The 24,044-nt window shown below is 47.9% G+C and overlaps 3 protein-coding genes across 3 annotated transcripts; 2 read left to right on the forward strand and 1 right to left on the reverse strand.

Moving 5' to 3' along the window:
• The first annotated feature begins 2,451 nt into the window (after positions 1-2,451).
• On the forward strand, positions 2,452-15,438 carry GNL2 (G protein nucleolar 2). Its single transcript, XM_015811638.1, has 16 exons — positions 2,452-2,521; positions 2,610-2,694; positions 3,547-3,641; positions 3,799-3,938; positions 4,274-4,458; positions 5,570-5,636; positions 6,138-6,296; positions 6,591-6,704; positions 7,547-7,675; positions 8,478-8,582; positions 10,602-10,760; positions 11,407-11,514; positions 12,774-13,174; positions 14,179-14,258; positions 14,826-14,914; positions 15,279-15,438. The coding sequence occupies exons 1-16, from the start codon at positions 2,452-2,454 to the stop codon at positions 15,405-15,407; spliced, it is 2,115 nt and encodes a 704-aa protein (XP_015667124.1). The 3' UTR covers positions 15,408-15,438.
• Positions 15,424-18,078, reverse strand: DNALI1 (dynein axonemal light intermediate chain 1). Its single transcript, XM_015811639.1, has 6 exons — positions 17,998-18,078; positions 17,776-17,912; positions 17,509-17,678; positions 17,234-17,412; positions 16,927-17,091; positions 15,424-16,027 (listed from the first exon to the last, which is right to left on the reverse strand). Exons 1-6 carry the CDS (start codon positions 18,076-18,078, stop codon positions 15,992-15,994), a joined length of 768 nt encoding a protein of 255 aa, XP_015667125.1. The 3' UTR covers positions 15,424-15,991.
• Positions 18,079-18,360: 282 nt separating this feature from the next.
• Positions 18,361-23,909, forward strand: SNIP1 (Smad nuclear interacting protein 1). The gene is made up of 4 exons (XM_015811622.1): positions 18,361-18,434; positions 18,524-18,632; positions 19,231-19,811; positions 23,275-23,909. The coding sequence occupies exons 1-4, from the start codon at positions 18,361-18,363 to the stop codon at positions 23,531-23,533; spliced, it is 1,023 nt and encodes a 340-aa protein (XP_015667108.1). The 3' UTR covers positions 23,534-23,909.
• Positions 23,910-24,044: the final 135 nt, after the last annotated feature.

The raw sequence follows: 24,044 nt of genomic DNA on the forward strand, positions 1-24,044 counted from the left end.
AAGTAATATATCCTGTGACCTCTCCTTAACAAACCCATGGAATGAAAGCGCTTATCTGCTTTTCTGGCTCTAACTGTCGTCAGAACTCTTTGAAATGTCTTGGGCTCTTCTCAAGCCTTTGGTGACACTCAGTTCCTGCACGCATCGTTACGCTAGTTTTTGAAGCGTCTTCGGGCAGCGCTGGCTCCCTCGGCTAGGAAACGGAGATGAAGATCATCCGCTAGACTGGGACAGGACTGATCAGGAGAAATCTTTACCCTCTCCCCAAGTGATTCCCTTCCACCCCGCCATGGCTAGTTTGGCTAGCATTCGTTCGATATTTCATTCGATATTTCATTCTTGAAGCCGCATGATCGCATAGAGGGTCGTTTTATTTTTTAAAAAAATAGGTTTGGCTTTGACAAGAATGGAACAGGATGGGTTTTGGTTGCTGGAATTTGCAAACAATTTTGCTCGTTTTTAACAACATGTGAAACTTCCTTTCATAGGAACACTTTCCGTGTGATGAAATATTTTCTGTGAATCTTCCTGTAGGTTGTCTGTGTTTTGGCATGTAAATGCCATTTTCTTAATGAGAGCTGTTCCAGCGCCTCAGACTCCATTCTTTACTCAAAATATCAATTTGAGTTTGTTAAAGACTTAACAGATGGTTTAATACTCTTCACAGGTGATTGTATTCTGCCAGAGGGTCATGTGTGGATGGGATAAGATATTAATAAATATCTTTTATCTCGATAAGTGTTTCTTCTCTGAATTAAATACAAGTAAAATGTATTTATTTGTGTCCAGTGGGAAGTTGCAAAATCACACACATTGTGATGAAATAATTTACCAGATTGTTGTTGTTAGTGGCGGTTGCAGGTCCTAATTAATACCTTGCAGAAATTCTGCCTTCTGCTTAGTCGTGTTTCCTTTCAACTTGTTGTAAACAAAACCAAGCACCTATTTTTACCAAAACAGTAATGTAATTTTTCTGGGAAACACTTTCAGACATTACTTTGGAATACCTCCTTTGGTGGAAACTGCATCTTTCAAACACCTCACTTAATCAGCTTAGAAAGTATCCTTTCTTTTAGTTATTTTTCCCACTCTTCTTTATAGAACTCTTTTAATTCAGTATTATTATTGTTAGCTCTTGCATGCAATGTGTATTTGAGATGTCCCCACAGGTTTTTTTGGGCAATATTCAAGTCTGGTGATAAGATAAGTGGAAATAAGAGTAGTGTGGTAGCCTAGTGAAGGAGTTCAACTCCCATTCAGAAGATTGAGAGTTCGATCCTAAGTAACGGTAGATGTTTCCTTCTTAGGGCGCAAAGAAAAAATATCTGCTGCAAACACCATGTGGCCTCAGGAAGGGCATCTGGCCAGTAAACACTCAGCTCCATCCAATCACCCCAATTACACCAAAATGAAGGGATTACAGGGTCATTAAAAAGAGAGAGGTTTTTTTAATTCAAGTCTGGAGAGTAAAGGACACTTCAAAAAAAAAATTTCTTTCTTTCCTTGCTTCCTGTAAGTGCTTTATGGTTGATTTGGACTTATGTTTCAGATCAGTGTCTTGCAGAAGTGTGCACAATTTTGCACCTGCCATTTTTTTCTTATTTTGAATGTATAAACACTAGACAGTAAGCATGCCATCGCCTTTGCAGAAAGGTGTATCAGGAATTCTTATTGTATTGGTGCCCTGTAGTTGGCATGCAGGTAAAGCCATTTTTGACTCAAATATTTGATTTGCACCAAATTATGGATATTTGAGCAGATAGAAACTTAATTTACAGTGCAATTCCTGATCCTTTTGCTTTTTTTTAGTAAGTGAATTTAATATGGTCATTTGATCAGCAGTAATATATTTGAATATATGTGTAGCAGATCTTCACTAAATATACAGTATGTATCCCCCCAATAGGTCCCAAAAGATGCATGAAATGTTAAAACTGTTACAATGTGGAACAGTTTCTCCCAAGTTTTTCAGAGGGAGATATCTGGGTGGCTACATAAGGAAGATGTTGAAATGGATTTTACACAGTAGCTGAGTGGATTATTTTGATGGATTGATGATATTTATAAAAGTGAGTCTGAGCAGTTTGCAAGCAAAAAAGCATGGCTGGCTCAGGAATTCTGGGAGTTGAAGTCCACGGGTCATAAAAGAGCCAAAGGTTGCCTACCCCTGGTACAGGGCTTCCGGCCTGAGCAAGGGGTTGGACTAGAGTCTAGACCACCTCCAAGGCCCCTTTCCAACTCTGTTAGTCTCTTATTCTGTAATTAATCGACTGAGGCCGCTTCGCCCCCAGCTGCCTCTGGTCGCCCGCGGGCGCCTACAGCCTCCTCGTGACGCGGCGTGACGTCACGCGGGCGGGCGAGGCGTCTTGCTCGCGGCAGCCGGAAGCGCGCCTGGCCTCTTCCGGAAGTCGTTGCCGGCTGCTCTGGCACTTCGGATCCGCCGCCGCCGCCATGGGGAAGCCGCACTTCCAGGGCCGCCGCCGCGCCAGCTTCAACCCGTCGCGCTCCAGCAGCAACCCGGGTAAGCGGAGCCGCCGTCGGGTGGGTGGGGGCGGCGGGCGCGGGGTCTGCCGGGCGGCGGGCGCTGATCCTCCGTTTTGTCCCCGCAGATCGACCGGTCGGCGCCGGAGGCCACAACATGCGGGACCGCGCCACCATCCGCCGCCTCAACATGTACCGGCAGCGGGAGCGCCGGTGAGTGGAAAGGCCGCGTGGGAAGGCCGGAGCGCTCGGGCGCTGCTGCCAGCCCTCCGCCCTGGGCAGACGGGGTGGGGCTAGGCCTCGGGTCCAGAAAGGATCAAAGGAATCCGGTTTCTTCCTACCCAGCAAGCTAAAAAAAAGGCACAGGCGGAGACCGCCGGCCCGTCTTTCGGGTGCCCGGTGTCGTTAACAGGTGGACCGGCTGGTAATCCAGCAAATACAGGGTAGTCCTCGACCTACGACCACAATTGAGCCCAACGTTTCGGTTGCTAAGCGAGACATTCGTCAAGTGGGTCTTCCCCCATTTTACGACCTTTCTTGCCACCGTTGTTCAGTGAATCACTGAGGTTGTTAGTAAGTTGAGGGTGAGGTGAATCTGGCATGGCTGGCTCAGGAATTCTGGGAGTTGAAGTCCACCAGTCATAAAAGAGCCAAGGTTGCCTACCCCTGGTTTAGGGTAACAGCAACAAACTAGAACTTCCTGACGTTTTAATTATCATCAAAAGAGAGGGGGGGAAGTCTCAAAACAGGAAGTGTTATTTACTCCTCATTCTTCTCTCCGTCAGATGATCAGGGGTCTTGAGACTAAACAGTTGCGAGAATTTGGTATGCCTAACTTTTCATTTGACAAACTGTTGAGAGAGCTGGGTATGTCTAACCCAGGGGTAGGCCATCTGGTTCCGTGATGTCTTTGCTGGTGGATCGTTACTTCTGTCAGCTTTACCCAGAGAGGGCCAGGACCTTGTTTGTGCGAAGGGGGCTCTCTTACAGAGCTGCCGCTTTAAGCTGAAGATTGTAAGAAAGCCAGTTACTGTCAAGGCTCCCATGTTGCTCTTATTTATACAGGAACAATCGTGGGCAACTGGTCCGACCACTTGAGTTCCAGTCCACAGTGGCATCAGGCACCATAGCCCGCGTGGAACCCAACATCAAGTGGTTTGGTAAGCCTGCTGTGACGGGGGCAGTTTGGGGGGATTCTGCGCTTGGGTTTGAATCAGAGACCGAGAGGGCTGCTGGTGCAAGTGCCGTGTTGTTCCCTGCGTCCTGTCAATCCAAGCTACGTCAGGCACCAACAATTGGAACATCCTCCCTATGTAGGAAACACGCGTGTGATCAAGCAGTCCTCTCTCCAGAAATTCCAGGAGGAGATGAAGACGGTGATGAAGGATCCTTATCGAGTGGTCATGAAACAAAGCAGGTTGCCCCTGTCTCTGCTCCACGACCGGATTAAACCTCATGTGAGTGGTACGCTTGTCCTGTTGACCCAGGTGTTACCACTGTGTGTGGGTGAAGAAGGTTGGGAGGGAGGGAGAGAGAGAGAAATCCGTGGCTGAAACAAAGCAGTCAGCAAAGAACAGCGGTATCTTCATCCTTGTAACTTCAATCACAGTAGAAGGACGTTTACACTCTGGCTAGCCAAGCCCGCTTTGTGTCAGGAGTGGTGTTGCTGTGGCCCTGTAGCTTTTCTCTGGGGAAAGCTCGGGGGGGGGGTAATTCTTGGTGGGGCCCAGCTGAGCCTGAGCAGCTTGTTCTGAGCCAGGATGACGGAGATGGGCCTTCTTTCTTCTTTTAGAATTCCAAAGTCCACCTTCTTGATACAGAAACCTTTGAAACAACCTTTGGTCCAAAATCACAGCGGAAGCGACCAAATCTCCTGGCAAGTGATATGGAGTCTCTGGTAGAAAATGCCATAGCCGAGGCCAGCAACTACAGCCAAGACAAAGACCGGGATCTGGTGACAGAGGATACTGGAGTCAGGTACATTATTGGAACTGGCCCCTAGAAATACGGTTTGGTGTGTGTGGGGGTGCAGGGTGATGCATTTTCCCCCTGAAGTTGGAGGGTTGTTATGTACCCTTATGGGGTTGGGGTTGCTGGGTTCTTCCCTAAACCAGCAGGGTCCACCCGAATCCCTAATCACTTAAATTCTCCAGCTACGTGAAGTTATTAGGAGCACCTGAGTGATTTTTTGGCCTTGTGTTAAACGCATCACATTGGCCACTGTGACTTCTTTGGCTGGAGTTTCCGACTTTTATTTTTCCAGATAGATATTAATTCTGTTTCCACCCAATTTGATTTTTTCCCATTCTGTCCAGGGGACTTGCCATATTCTCTGCCCTTCCAGGTGCAGCGATATTTCATCTGCCAGACAGCTTTGTTATTGCCTGCAAATGCTTGTTTTACTTGATTATTATTATTATTATTATTTTTTATTATTATTATTATTTTAATTTGTATACCGCCCTTCTCCCATAGGACTCAGGGCGGTTCACAGCATATTAAAAACAAATAATATATACAAAATACAAATTTATGTTTTATGTTTTTATGTTTTTATGTTTTTTATTTGGGGCTATTTTCGGCTTAATTTTGGTTTATAATGGTCGACACAAAGACTAATTTTATGAATTAAAATTATCCCTACCTAAAATCCTCCCTAGGTCAGGCCCGCTTGCTGAAAAAGCCATGTCTTGAGGGCGCGGCGGAAAGTAAGGAGATCCGGAATCATTACGACTAACACGGTTTTAACATAGAACCAACAGAAGGGACCCCGGCAATGGGTCTGCTCTTTGAGACTTGGCATTTAAAATGAATAAAACTTTCAAATAAATGAATGCCCTTTTATTCGTGAAAAAGATAAATAGGGCACCAAGAGAGAAGCCGCCACAGCAGCTGCTGTGTGGATGGTTCAGCTGGTGAAAGAGAATTGTATGGGAAGAAGAAGAGACAATACGTTGGGCGCACAAATCTATTGTAAGGAGAGGTCATTCTTTCTTCCAGAGAAAGAGGAATCTGCTGTCTAGTCATCTGTTGACATACTGTCTGGTTGTGCTTTTGTGTGGCTGAGTCTTCTGGTTCCCTTTTTCAGGGTGGAAGCGCAAGAGGAAATCTACAAAAAAGGACAGTCTAAGCGGATCTGGGGAGAACTTTACAAGGTATACGAAAGGGGGGTTGTGGCTGTGTAACTGTGTTCTCGCAAACGTTTCTGACTGAGGCATGGGAAAGCTGTTCCTACATGGTGTCCTGGACTAGCTTGCTTGCCTTTTTATTATTTTTATCACTCCTTTATTGTATAAATAACTCAAGGTGGCAAGCATGCATAATACTTGTTCTTCCTCCCATCTTCCCCTGTGAGGTGGGATTGGGCTGAGAGAGAGTGACTGGCCCAAAATTGCCCAGCTGGCTTTCACGCCTAAGGCAGAACTGGGACGTACCGTTTCCTGGTTTCTAGCCTGGTTCCCTAACCTCTAGACCAAAAGCATTGAGTTTCGTCCACGTTAAAGTTAAAGTAGGCCTGGAGTTTGATGTGTTCAATTCTGCTCAACTGCGTAGTTTGAAATGCTTGAACTTGATTATGGTGAAGAGTTAAAACAGGGAAATCCTCCTGGATGCTTCCCCAAGCCACTAAATCTCTCACTTTGTCTCGGAACTGCCAGGTGATCGATTCATCAGATGTCATTGTGCAAGTCTTGGATACCAGAGATCCCATGGGGACCCGTTCCCCTCACGTGGAGGCTTACCTGAAGAAGGAGAAGCCCTGGAAGCATCTCATTTTTGTTCTGAACAAATGTGATCTGGTGCCCACCTGGGTGACGGTAGGTCCCTCGGGAAATGAGGTGGGCTACAAGAAAAAGCTGCTGCTTTGGGGCTTGTCCCCAGTGCAGAGAGAGACCATCTTGCACATGAACTCGGTAAATGTCAGGAATGAAGCTGGGAGAGGTTTAAATCAGAAATGACTTTTTGCAACTGCTTGGATGTGCACTTTGGGAATGGTTGGGGGGGGGAGGGCGAGGTCCAGAACCTGTCAGCTGGCAACTTCCTCCTTAAGCTGCTGGCCTGCATGGGATGGAGGGGCTGCTGGGCATGGAGACTTGGTTTGTTTCTTCCAGAGACGCTGGGTGGCAGTTCTGTCTCAGGAGTATCCGACCTTGGCTTTTCATGCCAGCCTCACCAACCCTTTTGGAAAAGGTGCTTTCATTCAGCTCTTGCGGCAGTTTGGGAAGGTATAGTAATAATAATAATAATTAATAATAATTAATAATAATAATAACAACAACAAACAACAATAACAATAATAAATTAATAATAATAATAATAATAATAATAATAATAATGATGATGATGATGATGATGATGATGATGATGATGATGATGATGATGATGTTGGAAGGGACCTCGGAGGTCATCTAGTCCAACCCCCTGCTCAGGCAGGAAACCCTATACCATTTTGGACAAATGGCTGTCCAGTCTCTTCTTAAAAACTTCCAGTGTTGGAGCATTCACCGCTTCTGGAGGCAGGATGTTCCACTGGTTAATTGTTCTGTCAGGAAGTTTCTCCTTAGTTCTAGGTTGCTTCTCTCTTTGGTTAGTTTCCACCCATTGCTTCTTGTCCTGCCTTCAGGCGCTTTGGAGAATAGCTTGACTCCCTCTTCTTTGTGGCAGCCCCTGAGATATTGGAACACTGCTATCATGTCCCCCCTCGTCCTTCTCTTCGTTAAACTAGACATACCTAGTTCCAGCAGCCTTTCCTTATATGCTTTAGTCTTCAGTTCCCTAATCATCTTTGTTGCTCTTCTCTGCACTCATTCTAGAGTCTCAACATCTTTTTTACATCCTGGTGACCAAAACTGGATGCAGTATTCCAAGTGTGGCCTTACCAAGGCATCTTTGTGCTTCCCTTGAGCATCCTGAAGAATTCTGTGTTAGGTGGCCCGTCACTTCAATATGAGCCAGCCGTGTGCTGCGGCTGCCAAAAAAGCCAACGGCTGGTACAAAACATCTTGCTCTATTTCTTAGGACGTTCACCTTCAGCCTGCCTCATTCTCTCTGTGTTGTCCCTTAACAGCTACATGTCGATAAGAAGCAGATCAGCGTGGGCTTCATTGGATACCCTAATGTGGGGAAGAGCTCCGTAATCAACACGCTCCGCTCCAAGAAAGTCTGCAACGTGGCTCCCATTGCTGGTGAAACCAAGGCAAGCTTCTCCACAGATTCAGGATTAAAATGTGGCCATTGTGGTTGAGAGGTCTTCCTCTGCCAGAAGGCAAGGTCTTCTGCATCAGTGCGAAGCGTGTTCTCACTTCTAGGATTGCAGGGCTGGAGTGAAAGTGCCTGATGGGTAGTTCAGCATCCTCTGTACTTAAGGTCTTTATTTTTCCAGATGTGACAAATACCTGATAACTTGGAGAGGAGAGGCTGAACAAAACTTTTATCAGATGGCCGAAAGAACTCAAAATGGCCATGTTGGAACTAGCATGTAGAGCAGGGGTCTTCAAACTTGGCCCTTTGATGACTTGTTGACTTCAACTCCCAGAATTCCTCAGCCTCTGAGGAATTCTGGGAGTTGAAGTCCACAAGTCATCAAAGGGCCAAGTTTGAAGACCCCTGATGTGGAGTGAGAATCTTTGTGTCAACATGCTCAGCTGATTAGACAGCTACAGAAATTCACTGAAATGTCCTTACTGGAAAAAAAACCCCTTCCTCGCCATTTAAATGTGGTTCTGAGCTTTGCTGATGTGTGTGAACAGTAGAAAAGCTGCCTTTAGGGACAAGCAAAACAGGCTTGGATTTATTGTATGCCCTGCTGTCTAGCATGCTTGCGAAATAGCCTTTCCAAAGAAATAGCAGGTGAGGCGAGGACATTAAAGGGCTACTCACCTGTCTCCTGGCCATGAAGTTCTTGATGTTTACATCCTTGGACAATCTCAAGAGCTGCCGCCGTGTGTTCTGTTCCTTCTGAAATAAAAGACAGCCTGGCTTTACTTTTTCCTCTGCAGGTGTGGCAGTACATCACTTTAATGCGCCGTATTTTCCTCATCGACTGCCCAGGTGTGGTGCACCCCTCAGGAGACTCGGAAACGGATATTGTACTGAAAGGAGTGGTATGTATCAAGGGAGACATCGGGGGAGTTTTTTTCGGCCTTACTCTGACTTGGCCAGCCTTACTTAACCGTGTTTCCCCTAAAATAAGACCTACCTCGAAAATATGACCTAGCTTGATTTGTACACGTGTGCCCAGTATAAGCCCTACCCCCAAAATAAGCCCTACTTAAGATCCTGCCCACTCCATTGCACCTGGTTGCGCAAAATGGGGCGAGGCACACGGGTAAAAATCAAGCTAGGGTGGGGATGGGAGGGTGGAGCTGTCCCACGCACCCCGCACCCACTTAGGACAGTTGCAGCCAGGCCTCCTATGCCCCAACACCTGCCTTGCCTCGCCGGCCCACTTCTTCTGCGGCCACTCGCAGCTGCTCATTTGTCGGCCGTGACCAGGGGGGCGTTCTATCAGGTCCGCCTGATCTACCAGTTGCGTCCTTTTCTGGACCGGGACGCTTTGCGCACAGTCACTCAAGCTCTCACCTCCCGCCTGGACTACTGTAATGCTCTCTACATGGGGCTCCCTTTGAGGAGCACCCGGAGACTTCAACTGGTCCAGAATGCGGCCGCGCGGGCGGTGTTGGGAGGGACTCGTCGCTCCCTACATTGTGGCGAGGACGCGCTCGACGTGACCAATGGTCACCAGAAGGCTCACGCGAAATTCCACAATCAATGGTGCTTTAAAACGCTCCATGGCATCGGACCTGGTTACCTCCGAGACCGCCTTCTGCCACAGATTTCCTCCCATAGACCGGTACGCTCCCACAGAGTGGGTCTCCTCAGGGTGCCGTCGGCCAAACAGTGTCGGCCGGCGACCCCCAGGGGGAGGGCCTTCTCTGTGGGTGCCCCCACCCTCTGGAACGAACTACCCCCCGAGATCCGGACGATTCCGGATCTCCTTACTTTCCGCCGCGCCCTCAAGACATGGCTTTTCCAGCAAGCGGGCCTGACCTAGGGAGGATTTTACTTAGGGATGATTTTAAGAATAATTTTAATTGGAAATACAGCTTCTAATATTTGGTTTTTAATTTGGTTTTATAGGGGTTTATATATTTTTTGTATTCTGTATCTGTACTTGTTTTTAATATGCTGTGCACCGCCCTGAGTCCTGCGGGAGAAGGGCGGTATATAAATTAAATTATTATTATTATTATTATTATTATTATTATTATTATTATTATTATTATTATTATTATTATTATTATTATTATTATTATTATTATTATTATTATGAGCTTGCAGTGTGCTGCAGCGGCTAGAAAGGGCAATGCAGTCCTTGGCTGCATCAACAGAGGGATAGTATCTAGATCACATGAAGGACTAATGGAGGCTTTGTACTGCACTGCCTCCCCTTTTGGTCACCATGATACGAAAAGAATGAGTGCAGTGAAGAGCAACAAAGATGATTGAGGGACTGGAGGCCAAAGCGTATGATGAATGGCTCCAGGAACTGGGTATGTCTAGCCCAGGGGTAGGCAACCTTGGCTCTTTTATGACTCGTGGACTTCAACTCCCAGAATTCCTGAGCCAGCCATGCTGGCTCAGGAATTCTGGGAGTTGAAGTCCACGAGTCATAAAAGAGCCAAGGTTGCCTAATCCCTGGTCTAGCCTAATGAAGAGAAAGACTAGTGGTGACATGGCAGCAGTCTTCCAGGACATGAGGTGCTGCTGCAGACGAGGGGATTGGCTTATTCTCCAAAGCACCTGAGGCAGGGAAAGAGCTAATGGATGAAAGGTCATTAAAGAGAGATCCTTCCTAGAACTAAGCAGAAGTTTCCTGACAGTGAGAAGAATTAATGAGTGCAAAGGGCAGCCTCTGTGGACGCTCCATTGCTGGAGGTTTTCAGGAAGAGATTGGACAATGATTTGTCCAGAATGGTATAGGATCTCCTGCTTGAGCAGGGGGTTGGACTAGAAGGCCTCCAAGGTCCCTTCCAACTGTATTTTCTTCGTAGCCGTTGGAGATGTATGTGTGGAAATCTGTGCCTTTGGTAAAAGCTAGGAGTTTTTTCTGTAATTTCCAGGTTCAGGTAGAAAAAATCAAGTGTCCGGAAGACCACATTGCTACCGTGCTGGACAGAGCCAAGCCGGAATACATCAGGAAGACATATAAAATAGAGTCCTGGGAAAACGCGGAGGATTTCCTGAAGAAGCTAGCATTCCAGACTGGGAAGTTGCTGAAGGTGAATCTGGTCTTATGAGTGCTGAATAGCTGTTTGATTCAAGAGAAAGGAATTTGGAGCCCTTCGTGCGGACGTTTGCTCAGCAAGCGAGACGTTTCCTGAAGGAGGACCTGCTCCGGAGGACCCTTCTGGGAACAGCCAGAGGGGATAAGAGAGAAAAGTTGATTATGCTACAAGGGGGATGATGACTTGGTTGCTCATGGCTTGCTCTAGGGCAGGGGTAGGCAACCTTGGCTCTTTTATGACTGGTGGACTTCAACTCCCAGAATTCCTGAGCCAGCCATGCTGAGGGGAAAGGCAGAGGTTTCCAAGCTGAGCCATGCTGGCTCAGGAATTCTGGGAGTTGAAGTCCACGAGTCATAAAAGAGCCAAGGTTGCCTACCCCTGCCCTAGGAGGCTGAAATGGGCTTCGTGGTAATTTGGGGAGCTTGCCTTTGCCTTTGCATATTGGATGAACCGGGCCATCAGAGTACACAGTGGGGTAGTTTGAGGAGGTAGGGTATGAATCCAGCCCATAATTCCCCCCTCCCTCTGCACGCATCCTGCCCGGTGTCACGGCCCCAGGCCCCTTCACCATCAGGCTGTTCTCTTGGATCTCCTCTCTCCCCTTCTTCAGTTGTGACTGCTGGCCCTTCTGCCTTTGCAGGGCGGAGAGCCTGACCTGCACACGGCCAGTCGGATGGTGCTGAATGACTGGCAGAGAGGCCGCATCCCGTTCTTCGTGAAGCCTCCCAACGTGGAACAGGACTCTCCGGTAAGGGCTGCCAGAATAGCTTGTGTGTTCCTTTTCAAAGAGAGGAAGGAGGAATGGCTCCTCTCAGGAGCAAATACAAGAGCAGGAGTTAGCAATCAAACAGTATTTCAGCAGGACTGAGAACGGGCTGGTTTTGAAGGCAAGAACTTGAAATAATAGAAGTGTTCCTCCCCTTGTAAGGGGGCATCTTCCTGGGTCCCCATGAACATTCACTGTGTCTGTCTGGCCCAGGGGTAGGCAACCTTGGTTCTTTTAGGACTCGTGGACTTCAACTCCCAGAATTCCTGAGCCAGCCTGGCTCAGCTTGGAAACCTCTCCCTTTCCCCTCAGCATGGCTGGCTCAGGAATTCTGGGAGATGAAGTCCACGAGTCATAAAAGAGCCAAGGTTGCTTACTCCTGGTCTGGCCGTAAGAGGGCAGACAACGAGATGAGCCTTTTCTGTGCCTTTAAGTCTCCTCCAACTTTTTCACACAAGGCAAGGAGGGCCCACCTTACTTGGATAAAAATCACCCACACTTAAAAGGGTTTTGTACCATTGTTGTAATTATAAACTACTTGTGGGAGTAATTCAGAACAACCAATTTCAGTGTATAAGTAGTCCTTGACTTACAGTCATTCATTAGTGACCATTCAAAGGTACAACAGCACTGAAAAAAGAGATTCATGACTGACTGTCACATGGCTGTTGCAGTCTGGCCATGTGATCAAAATTCGGACGTTCGGCAACTGACTCATATTTATGACAGTTGCAGTGTCCCTACTTGTGATCTTCCGAGAAGCAAAGCCAGATTCACTTAACAATGGTGTTACTAACTTAACAACTGCAGTGATTCACTTAACGTTGCCAAGAAAGGTCATAAAATGGGACAAAACTGAATTTAACTGTCTTGCTTAGTAATTGAAAGTTTGGGCTCAGCTGCCATAAGTCAAGGACTATCTGTAATTGTCTTCCTTCTCTATATATATTCTGTTGTCAGAAAAAAAGGGCAACTGAGCCATCCCTATCTTCTTTTCAGGAAGATGGGAGGATTTGATGGTTGCTCATAAAGGGATTGGTGTACTTGACTATCCTTTCTCACGAATCTGGGTTCTGACTGGCACAGGTCAGGTCAGGATCCTGTGAGCCTTACTGAAGGCCTTCCCAAGTGGGAAATGGTGCCCAAATCATTTGGAGTTGAACAAGCCAATGGCAAAGTGAAGGGCGGGGATGGACGAGTAACCTGGCTTGCAGAGAGACTTCCATTGCTTAATTTCTCAGCCCGCAGATGCTGCCTCAGATGTGACGACAGGCCTGAGTCACAGTGAGAACTCGGGGATGAGAGAAGAACATGAAGGACAGGCTGGGAGTGATGAGTGCTCCAGCGTGGCCCCAAAATGGCCTTTGCCTCCAGTGCCACAAAACTACGAGAAGATCACAGTGACCTCTCAATTCTTGGAAGAGGATCTAGTTCCTGTGAATATACTGGGTGTCGGTGAAACAGACAGTGGTTCGGAGGAAGAGGAAGAAGAGAAAGAGCAGAGTTCACCACATGGGAGGCCAACTTGTGAGGCTAGCCCCAGAGAAGATCCAAAGGTAGTACTTAGGTCCCTGGACGAGAAGATTGCCAAGTACAAGAGATTCCTGGATAAGGCAAAGGCCAGGAGATTTTCAGCAATAAGGTAAGGCATCTGACTGTCTTGGTTCATCTGATTGGGCAGAAAGAAGGGCCTAAGACACCCACTCATCACTGTAACTCAAGACTGACCAATCCTCAACCCTTTCTTTCCAGCATCGGTTGCAGCACCCAGTTCATAATTAAATTCCAGGCACCATCTGTTTCTGTGCACGGATGAGTGGTCTTCAGGGGGTTGAAAGATGCACATTTGAGTTCTCTGCCCCCTTGCATGAAACAAAAGGGGCTGTTTTGGTCTGTGCAGGGACCACGTCACTCCCACTGCAGTCGTTAAGTGAGACATCACAGGTCTGTGACTTGCAATTTTACTGCCAGTTTCTCCGTTGGCTTTTTTTTTTTTTTGAAGCTGGCTGTAAATCATGCAGATGGTGAGCACCTGACTGCCGGATGCTGCAACAGTCATAAATATCTGTTGGTTGTGAAGCACCCACATTTCAGTCACGTAACCACAGAGATGCTGCAACAGTCCTAAGTGCAATGACTTATTGTAAAGTTACGGTACTTTTTCATTGCTGTTGTAACTGAACTGTTGCTAAACTGTTAGCAGTCGTTAAGCAAGGACTGCCTATACAGCCTTCTCCAGAGTCAGGTCTTTCCATGTGCCCGAAATGAGATAATTTGAGACTTGTCATTTGTACATTGAGAATACTGGGTTTATTTCTTCAGTGATCCATCTGTTGGTTTTCTTGGCTGTGTCCCCAGCTGCTTATTTCTAAAGCATATATTCTACATTGTATTTTTTCAACTTATGATGATGATAAGAGAATTAGGCTGTCCTATTAAACTTAAGGCTGTACAACTGCTAGAGCAGGGGTCCTCAACCTTGGTCACAAGACTTGTGGACTTCAACTTCCAGAAAGCTGGCTGAGGAATTCTGGGAGTTGAAGTCCACAAGTCTTAAAGTAGCCAAGGTTGAGGACCCCTGTGCTAGTGGAATGGGGGAATCAGATTTAGGTAGAGTCTTAACTATTTGCTTGTTCTCCTACCTAGAATCCCCAAGGGGCTGAATGAAAAAATATTTGCAAAATCAGAGTTGGATTCAGTGGCTGTTGAAACTCAGAAGACTAGAGGTATGGTGGCTCCTTCAGCAATATCTGCATCCTGTGCACATTTTATAACTTTGTTCTTATAAAGGGCCAGTGCTGGCTTCATTCCACTTGACGCACTTATGCCACAGAATTCTGTGTTGCAGTGCAGATAGTAGAGTTCTCCACAAATTTCTTTTCAAAATGCTCAACTGTTACTAATCTGCATGGATTTTGACCAGCACCGAGTACTGGTTGTTAAAGAATGACTATGAAAAAGTGTAGTTGCCCTCTTGTTCACTTTGGAGAGCTTCCCAAATGCATCTGTGTAGCCTAGAAAGCTGCAGTAGATAGGACCACACCTAGCCTGGAGAATACTTTTTCTCATGCAGTTTTGAGTGACCTACTTTGCTTCTTGAACATATTTAAGGTCATCCATCAGAGAAAGGGGGGGCCAGGAAGCTGTCATTTTATGTGGAAGGGGAGCACAGCTATCCCATTCTGAAACAGTTTTGTCCTTTACTGGAAAACTCTATGTTGCTCAGTGTTTCGTTCTTCAGGAAGAGCTTTATCTCTATTTGTCTCTATCTATTCTTGACATGCTACTTTTAGGAAAACAGAGAGAGAAAAAGAAAAGGAAGATATCAGAGGGAGAGGAACAGCAGAGTTCCAGCGCCTGCAAGAAACTGAATTCAAAGGAGGTAAATGTCAGCCGTGAAAACTGGCTGAGTGGGTTTGGGACAGTCACTTTTCCTTAGCTCAAACCATCTTATGGAATTGTTCTGGGGAAAACAGGAGGCAGGAGCATTACGTGGGTTACCTTGAGTTCTACAGAAACTAAAAGCAGGATGTAAATCGGTTGTTCTCTGCGGTTTTCATAAGGTGCAGCCCAAGGGAAGTGTGTTCATTTTATGTGGCATAGTTGTCATGTAGTGTGGATTTTAAAAAGAGAATTGTAGTAGGGCTTATGTGTGGGAAAAACATTTTCTTTTGGGATAGTAAGTTACAGTTATTACATTGTCCATTGTCTTGGATTGTTCCAAAACTTTTGTTTTGCCTTTGCAGAAGAGAAGAGCAGAGCGGCAGCAGCACACAAAGAAAGTCGGTGTTCGATATTATGATACTCATAACATCAAAAATAGAAACAGGAACAAGAGGAAAGTTGACACTGGAGGCCAGAGACTTACAACCTAAGATAAATCAATAAAGATACATTTTGAAATTGTTATCTTTATAAATCCACATAGTAAACATTCACCACATGAGACTGTTGGTTACCAGTTGGGATCCTTACAAAAGACTTTGCCCATCAGTGTGAAAAGTAAAAATCAAAGTAGCAGAAAGGGCAAATGTTCTTACTACTTTTGGCATATATGGCTGGTAAAGGAGAAGTTGATCAGGAGGCGTGATGATCGCCAGTTAAACCACTACATCAGGTTTCAGGAGTCAGGATGAATTTTAATGCATTTTGTACAGCCCTTGTTTTGCAATTGGGCAGAGTCCTGCACAGAACTAAAATACTACTGGCAATTTTTTTTTTAAATTTAAAAAAAGCGCCTCTATTATTTACCTCCAGTAAATATGAATTGAAAAAGCAAATCCCAAGCCAGTTGAGATTCTTTTTAAATGTGCAAGAACAGTATTTGAATGTATGTTGATTCAGACGAGGTGGAACAATTTAGATGCAGGTAGATTCTGGATTCTTTCAGGAAGAATTCTCTACAGCCGAGTTCTCCTTTCCCCCTCAAGGCACTTTTTGCACTGGGCTGACAGAAAGCTTACTTCTTCGGTGCAATGATGCCTTCCAGCTGTGCCTAAAATAAAGTAGTTAACCAGTCAGGACTTATGCATTGTGCCAAAAGATACAAAACTGTTGGGAGACAATGGTACTGCTGGGCATGAAGGAGATACATTGCGTCAAATATTTTAGCCGTGGGCCATTCTGCGACAGGATAGGGTTGGCTGAGAAAGGAAAGCATATTTGTTAAGTTTGAAAAACAAAATCCTGAGTGGGCTTTTTTTCAGAGACTTCAACACCACAAGGAGTGTAAATTGGCCAGGTCCAATTCATCCTAAGACACAAAACATATCCAGGCAGTCCTCAACTTACAACCAGTTGCATATGGTTGAAGTTACAATGCACTCGCCAAAATCTATGACTTGATTTGAAAGTTATGATGGCAGCAGCACCCTGTCACATGATCAAATTTCGGGCACTTGGCAACATCCTACAATGGTCCCCAACCTACCGTCACCAGGAATAGCTGGCAAGCCCCACCCCACTCACTAGCGCCGTGTGGGCATTAGCGGCCCCATTTGCGCATGTGGGCGCCAGCACGCGCTCCATGGGTGTGCATGGCCCACTTGTGCATGCACATGCATGCTAATGCTGCTGTCGTGCGTGTGCCTGGAGCCCCACATGCTCCACATTTCCCTACTGCTCCCTTTCCTTCTGGGTTGCCAAGCTGGGAAGGTTGGGGAACTCTGTCCTACATGGCAAAAAACACTGAATAAAACGAATTCATTTAAATCAAGTCTGATCAGGCAGTGACCTGCTTAACAACCAATTCTGGGCTGAATTGCGGTCGCGGGTCAAGGAGTACCTGTATTGTGCCGGGAAGGTGGAGTAAGGTGACTCCAATCAGGATTCCTTCCTCCCACTAAGCACAGCAGCCCATTAAAACCAGAAGGCTCAGTTTGTGTCTTCCCTAACCTTGAGCTGCTGATTAGTCCGTTTCAGGAACTGGACCTCCTCGGTGTGCTTCTTCTCTTCCACCTGTCGCCTTTCCAGTTCCCGCTTTTCAACGGCTTCACACTTGGCCTTCTGCTCGTTCACCTGCCTCTCCAAGTCCCGCTTCTCATCCTCGAGTTCCGCAATCTGGAGACGGAGAAGATACCGGATGGGGGGCCTTGAAGCAAGGCTGCCACTTGCTCTGCTCTGCTGGGGCAGCCTAAGCCTGGACTCTGCCTGGGCTGGATGGGCACCTGCCGGGAGGCCGAGTAGCTCCGGCTGACCTTACCTTCTTTTCCATGTCGGATTTGCCCTGCTCGGCCTGCAGGGCCTTCCTCATGCCGAAGGCCACGCTGCTCTCGTACAGCGTCTGGTAGGCCGCGATGGTCATCCGGATCTCATCCCGTACGCGCAGCAGCAGCAGCCCACGCTCAGCGCAGTTGATGGTCACTTGCCGGATCAGCTCGTCTGCGGGGGCCGGGGGTGTGTGTGGAAGTCAGGCGACGCCAGCGGCCCCCTCCTCCCTCCCCTGGCTCCCCTCTCCCCCCCTCCGTGGTCGCTCACCGAAGCACTGGGAGTAGAGCTCGCGCCGCACGGGGCAGATGCCGGTCTCGCGTGCCTGGCGCTGCTGCAGCTTGAGGTCCAGCTGCTCCTGCAGGTGCACCACGTCCATGCGCGTGCTGGGCGTGCTGGAGACCTGCTGCACCCAGAGCTGGTTCTCCTCCGTCCATTCTCTGCAGAGGGAGGTGCAGGTGAGACGCTGCTCGGGCGCCCCGCTCCCCCCCGTGAGCCCCCCNCCCCCAATCCCCCCCACTCCCCCGCGTGGCTCACCGCGGCGGCAGGATGGCGTTGAGGATCTCCTCGGCCTGCTTGCTGGGGTCCACCGAGGGCGACGGCGCCTTGCCCTTGGGCGGCGAGACGGGCCCCGCCGGCACCGACAACTGCGGGGTCCCCTTCAGCGGCCGCGCCTGCGGAGCGGCGGAGCGATCAATCCCCGGGGGCGGCCGCCTCCCCTCCGCCCCCGGTCCCTCGTCCCCCCCTCTCCCCGCCTACCTTGGGCGAGCGCTTCTCGGTGTTGCGGCTGACCAGCACCGGCGTCTCGTAGCGCAGGAGGGAGTCCGCGGGGGGGATCATGGCGGCTGCTCCAGGCCCGACCGGCGCCGAGCCAGTTGCGCCGCCGTTGCCACGGCCACGGGGACGCCGGGGGCGGGGCGGGCGGGAGCAGGCGCAGGCGCACAAAGGCCTTGACGCAAGAAACCGTCCTCGCCGGCCTCAGCCAATCACGGGCCGCGTCGCGCTGACAAGTCACGAGGCACGCCAGCGAGGGCGGAAGCGCTTGGTCGAGCGCTTCCGGGCCGTGCGGAGGCGGCGGCGGCCTAAGGGTGGAAACCAGGAACTGGGAGCCGGTGAGGCGCCATGGAGGAGTCGGAGCGGCGGCGGCGGAGGCACCGGAAGCGCAGCCCGCGGGGAAGCCCCCGGGAAGCCGACAGGTGAGCGCCGAGGGCGGGGGCGGCCCGGGCGGGCGGGAGACGGTGGCGGGCCCGGGCTTGGTGCCTGACGGGGTTTGTGTCGTTGGAAGGTCGCAGTCGAGGAAGAGGCGCCGGTCCTCGGGCAAAAAGAGCAGGTCGCCGCCGGCCCGGGAGAAGCGGAGCCGGAGTCCGCGACACGCGGGCGTCAGGATAAAGCAGGTACGCGGCTGGAGGAGCCGGTGCGGGGTGCCCGGGGTGGGCGGGGGGAGAGTCCGCTATCCGCGTGGCCGGCAGGCCGGAGGCTCTTGGTCTGCCTGCAGTGAGGCCCCGGCCGTAGGCGAGGCGGCTGATCTCGGGTCGGGGCCTCGCAGCCGCCAGCCCAGCCTCTCGGTGCCAGGGTTCTAGTTCTGGCGCTGGGCGGCCCTCGGTTCCACCGGAAGGTTGGTTCCGTTGTCCAGCTGCCCTTAGCCCAGTGTTTCTCAACCTTGACAATTTTTGAGGCATGTGGACTTCAACTCCCAGAATTCCACAGCCAGCAATGCTGGCTGTGGAATTCTGGGAGTTGAAGTCCACATGCCTTAAAATTGTTAAGGTTGAGAAAAACTGCCTTAGCCGTTAGGTATACCATTCGGTTACATTTGGTCGTTCAGTGATTCAAATGTTAGCGATGCTTTGCGGCCACCTATTTTAATCAGCTCCTTCTAATTTGAATAATAGTGAACTCTTATCAAATATAGCTGGGAATCCAAAAACAGTTTTTTTATCTTTGTTCCCGAGTTCCACTTGTAGGTATCTATCTATTCCTCCACTGTTATAGGAGCCGGAGGATCATTCTCGGAGGGGACATGAAGAGCGGCAGAACCAAGAGCGCTCAGAGCTTGAACACAGGCAACGAAAAAGCAATAGAGAGAGGTACCGGGATCATTCAGGTCGAAGGAAGTTCACTAAGGAACAGGCCGAGAGCCGTGGAAGGGAACAGGATGGCCGCCATCTCCTGGATCAGCAGGCGGATAGGGAATTCTATAATGACAGGCGGCGGCAACATCGTCAACAAATGGAAGCAAGTGGAGACGAAGAAAATAGTGAGGGAAGAGGGCCCAGCAACAAGAACACGGACAAGGAGGCTAGCAAAAAGGAAAAACCAAGCTTTGAACTATCTGGTGCTCTTTTGGAAGATTCCAATACTTTTCGTGGTGTTGTGATCAAATATAGCGAGCCCCCAGAAGCACGCATTCCCAAAAAGCGATGGCGTTTATATCCCTTCAAGAACGACGAGGTTCTTCCTGTTATGTACATTCACCGGCAGAGTGCTTATCTGTTGGGAAGGCACCGGCGCATTGCTGATATCCCTATTGACCATCCCTCATGCTCTAAACAACATGCTGTTTTTCAGTACCGGTAAGTTCTTGATCCAGGGGGATGAGTGAAGTGGAGAGTGGGATTAGCTGTTTACGGCAAGATTTCTCAAGCTGTGGGCCACAGCTCCCTGGGAGGTTTTGAGTGAATTTGACAAGAGCTACAAAAATTTAGCTTGTACAGGCAGACTTTCTCTGGACAAGCTGGCTGCCCATTCTACTCTCTCCCTATTTAGGTTGTTGTGGTAGCAACAATAGCAGCAGCAGCAACAGTCTCTTTCCCACACTGACTCTGACCTCTGGAGCCTGCTGCTTGCTGCCCCTTTGTGTTTTCCCACCCAGCCTGCTATACTTCCTTCTTCCCTCCCACTGATGAATGAATTAAGGGGTCTTAATGCCATTTACACTGCCATCACCTTTCCAACCAAGATGGACAGAAGCTAAACATGTTTTTCCTGTTATTCTGCATTCTCAGTGGCTGCTTTGGTAGTCCAGGCTTCTTAACTGCTGCTTGGTCTGTAGAAGAGAAGGCAGGTGTAAGGAGAAGAGAAGATGGTCTGGCAGGTGTAATGGGCAACAATGGGCTCAAGCCCCTGGACAGAGGTGGCAGTTACTGCTGCCATGATAGCCAAAGTAAAGTAGCCAGAGAACAGAGTATGTAGGCAGGTTCTAACAGAGCTCTGTGCCTGTGCCTGGAGAAAGTTTAATTTTTCTATATTGACAGCTATGTCCATGCTGCTGTTACTAAGGACATCATACAAACTCACTTAGTAGGAGAGTGAACAGAACAAGAATGAAAATTAGAGAAGTCAGAATAAACTTTATTAATTTATCTAGATGTACAGGAAAGGGATTGGCATTGCTTGTGCACATTCTTGACAAATTCGTATTGGTGCAAAACAAAGGGAAGGATGGCAGAGGAGTAAGCAAGAGAAGAAGTTGCAAGTCAGTTGGTTTATTTACAGTCTACATCAGTTTTGTGTCTTTCAGCTGTTTTGAAGACCACAGATTCCAGAGTTGATGTGAATAGTTGACACTAAATTAGGGAAGGCCAATCTGGAATATTTGGAGAAGGGATGCCATGGGCACCTAGAAAAATTAGTCTTGAAGAATAGAGTACAGGGAGCAAGAAAAAAAAATGGAGTTCCAGAACAGGAGAACTTGGGTGGTTATGGAGGAAAGAAAGAAGAGGAAAGAAGACACATATCATCCTGATCAAATGTTAATGTTACTAGCTCACATAGCTTATTTGGTAAACGGAATCCACAGTTATTTGAGTCTGCTCCTATCAAAACCTGTTTCCAGTTATTGCATAGATGGTTCAACGTTTTTTGTATAAAAAAAATGCAAAAATGGTATTTGGTTTCAGAAGAAGGCTCTGCAGCTAGAGGAAGCTTGCGTAAAGTTCAGGCAGAATATAGTACAGTCGTAAAATACAGGGCATGAAAAAGGCAGCCTCTTTATGCCTTTATAAAGAAACTACAAATAGACTACTACAACCACATGGAATCAGCGTAGCACATAAGCCAACTAAAGCCCTTCAAAACATCCTAAGTAAACCCAAAATCCAGCAATCCGAAAACCCAGAAGAAAAAAACAGGAGTCATCTACAACATACAATGTAAGGACTGCAACAACCACTATGTAGGACAAACAGGCAGACGACTGGCAGAACGCATCCACGAACACCAACTGGCAGTCAGAAGGCATAATGAAAATTCTTTAATTTCACAACATATAGACAGATTTAACCATAGTTTCAATGGGGAAAATGTGACTATCCTAGACCAGGCCAAATCCAAAAATGCCAGGGAATTTCTAGGAGCCTGGCACTCTGACAAATCGGCCATCAATAGACACATAGACATTAACAACATCTATAGAGTATGCAAAAGAGAATATCAACCAGTCCAAAAGAGAAAAAGACTCCAGCACTTCTCCACCAGCAATCAGCACTAGATTAGCTCTAAGGTCACCTTCAGACCAACAGTCAAGTAAGCAATAACCCAACCAAGAAACTGCCACAGAGACATTAGTAAACAGCCCAACCAAAGAATCCCTCAGACCACCCCCTCCCAGACAGGACAGACACCAGAATATAAACTGACAGCAAACAGCCCTCCTTACCAGCACTATGATGTTACCTAGTTGGGTAATGAAAGGTCTGCAAGAAAACAAGCTCAGAGAGCACCAAGGACCCCTCATTTATAAAGAAGACATGATATAATGTAACAGAATGAATGTAAAGTACAAAGGAGAAAGGAATAAACAGGCTGTGATGGCAATTGGGGCTGGGATTGCCATCACTAAGTAAAGTATGACAGAACACGATGGCCAGAACTTTTGAGGACCAGTTATATGTCCATTTTTTCAGTGCTACTGAAATTTTGAATGGTCCTTCAACAAATGGACATAAACTGAGGACTACCTGTAAAATTACTTTAACACTGCCTGACTTCGGACCAGTCATTCTCTTTCAGCCCAATCCATCTCACAGAGTTGTAGGGAAAATAGGAGAAAGGTGTGTTGGGATATGTTCTCCACCTTGAGTTATTTGTAAAAATAAAGGCGGGTACAAATAAATGCTTCATGGTAATCGAGAAATGGAATGGGATTTTTTTTAGTAGATAGGGAAGAGGAGAATTGAATTGACTGGAGAGGATGGTGCTTAGGAGAGACTTGAATAAACTACTTGCCTAAAAAGCAGCTGAAGAATCGGTGATAAATACAGATAGTCCTTGACTTACCAACAGTCATTTCCTGACCATTTGGAGTTACCGTGGCCTTGGAATGGATGCTTGACAGACAGCTCCCATTTACGACCAGTCATGGTTCCCACGGTCACATGACCACAATTTGTGGAAAATCGGGTTTGCTTAGCAACCCTGGTGATTCACTTAACATGTCAGAAAAGCAAGTCTAGTCACATGGCTTCCTTAGGACTGCAACCTCAAGGACTACTTGTGGAAAAAGAGGGTAGCCTTTAAGAAAAGAGAAAACCACTTTATAAGAGGAGAGGAAGGCAGGGCCCATCAAGGATTAGTGTTAGAGGAGTTCCAGAGATTTTTCTACACAAGGATAATAAACCATCTCCAGGCTGGGAGACCCAAGAGCTGCCGTTTGAGGAATGTCATCTTGAACAGTTTGGTTTTGCCCCGTGTTCCACAAATCTCGGAAAGCCTGGCGGCTCTGCTCACGACCTGGGCTTAAAGGAGCCTCTAGTGTCTTGGATATCTTTTGTAGTTTGTTCCTGGCACATATGCCTTTTTTCTTTCATTTCACTGTAAGCCGCTGGGAGTTGTGCAGCCACTCAATCCACTGACATAAACTGCCTTTTCCCCATCTGGGCACAAAGGCCTCCAGCTATGGAATGAAAAGGGATCTGGTGTTTTTGATCTCTCTTTCTCTCTCTAGAGCTACGTGAGAGGCTGAAGGAATCCGACATTGTATTCCTGGATCATTGGGCATTAACTGGCGTGGGTTTCTTTTCTTTCTTTTTTTGCAAGGCTGGTGGAGTATACCCGTCCCGATGGCACAGCGGGTCGGAAGGTGAAACCATACATCATTGACCTCGGCTCCGGCAACGGCACCTTTCTGAATAACCAGCGCATCGAGCCTCAACGCTATTACGAACTGAGAGAGAAGGACGTGCTGAAATTTGGCTTCAGCAGCAGGGAATACGTCCTCCTCCATGAATCCTCCGATGCCACCGAGGACAGTCAGAAGACGGAGGAGGAGGAGGAAGAGGAGGAAGAATCCACCTGAGGACCGGCCGACAGCGGGTCACTCTGGATCCAGTCGGATCCGTCTGGTGGACCTTGGAGCCCGGAGGCTCTGGGTGCCCCGGCTGCCTTAACACCTGGAGACTCCTCAGGGGGAGATTGCTAGACGGGGTGATGGGCCAGGAAGCCCCATTTTTGCTTTGGGGCAATCTTTTCTTAAACGTTGGATGCCGTTGTAGGATTCGGTGGCATCAGGGAACTTTTCCCAGCGCATGTTTCGTGATAAAACCTCTTTTGAGCAGCCGGTCCTCCTGAACACGCGGGGCCGCCATTTACAGTTAACAAAACCTGTTCGTTTTCCCTTTTTTTTTTTATTGCTGGTGCAGTTTGTTTAAAAATAGATGCTTTTTGGTTAAGAGAATACGGAGTCCCGTGTGTGTTCTTCGTCCGTCGCCCCCTTTCCGCTGCGTTGACCTACACCCCCCCCCCCGGCTAGGGTTGCCAGGTGTCCACTATTTGAGTGGACAGTTCACTTTTCACATTATGTTCACTAT

The sequence above is a fragment of the Protobothrops mucrosquamatus genome, unplaced genomic scaffold (assembly GCF_001527695.2).
Source record: "Protobothrops mucrosquamatus isolate PMUCROS unplaced genomic scaffold, P.Mucros_1.0 scaffold46, whole genome shotgun sequence".
Taxonomy (NCBI): Eukaryota; Metazoa; Chordata; class Lepidosauria; order Squamata; family Viperidae; genus Protobothrops; species Protobothrops mucrosquamatus.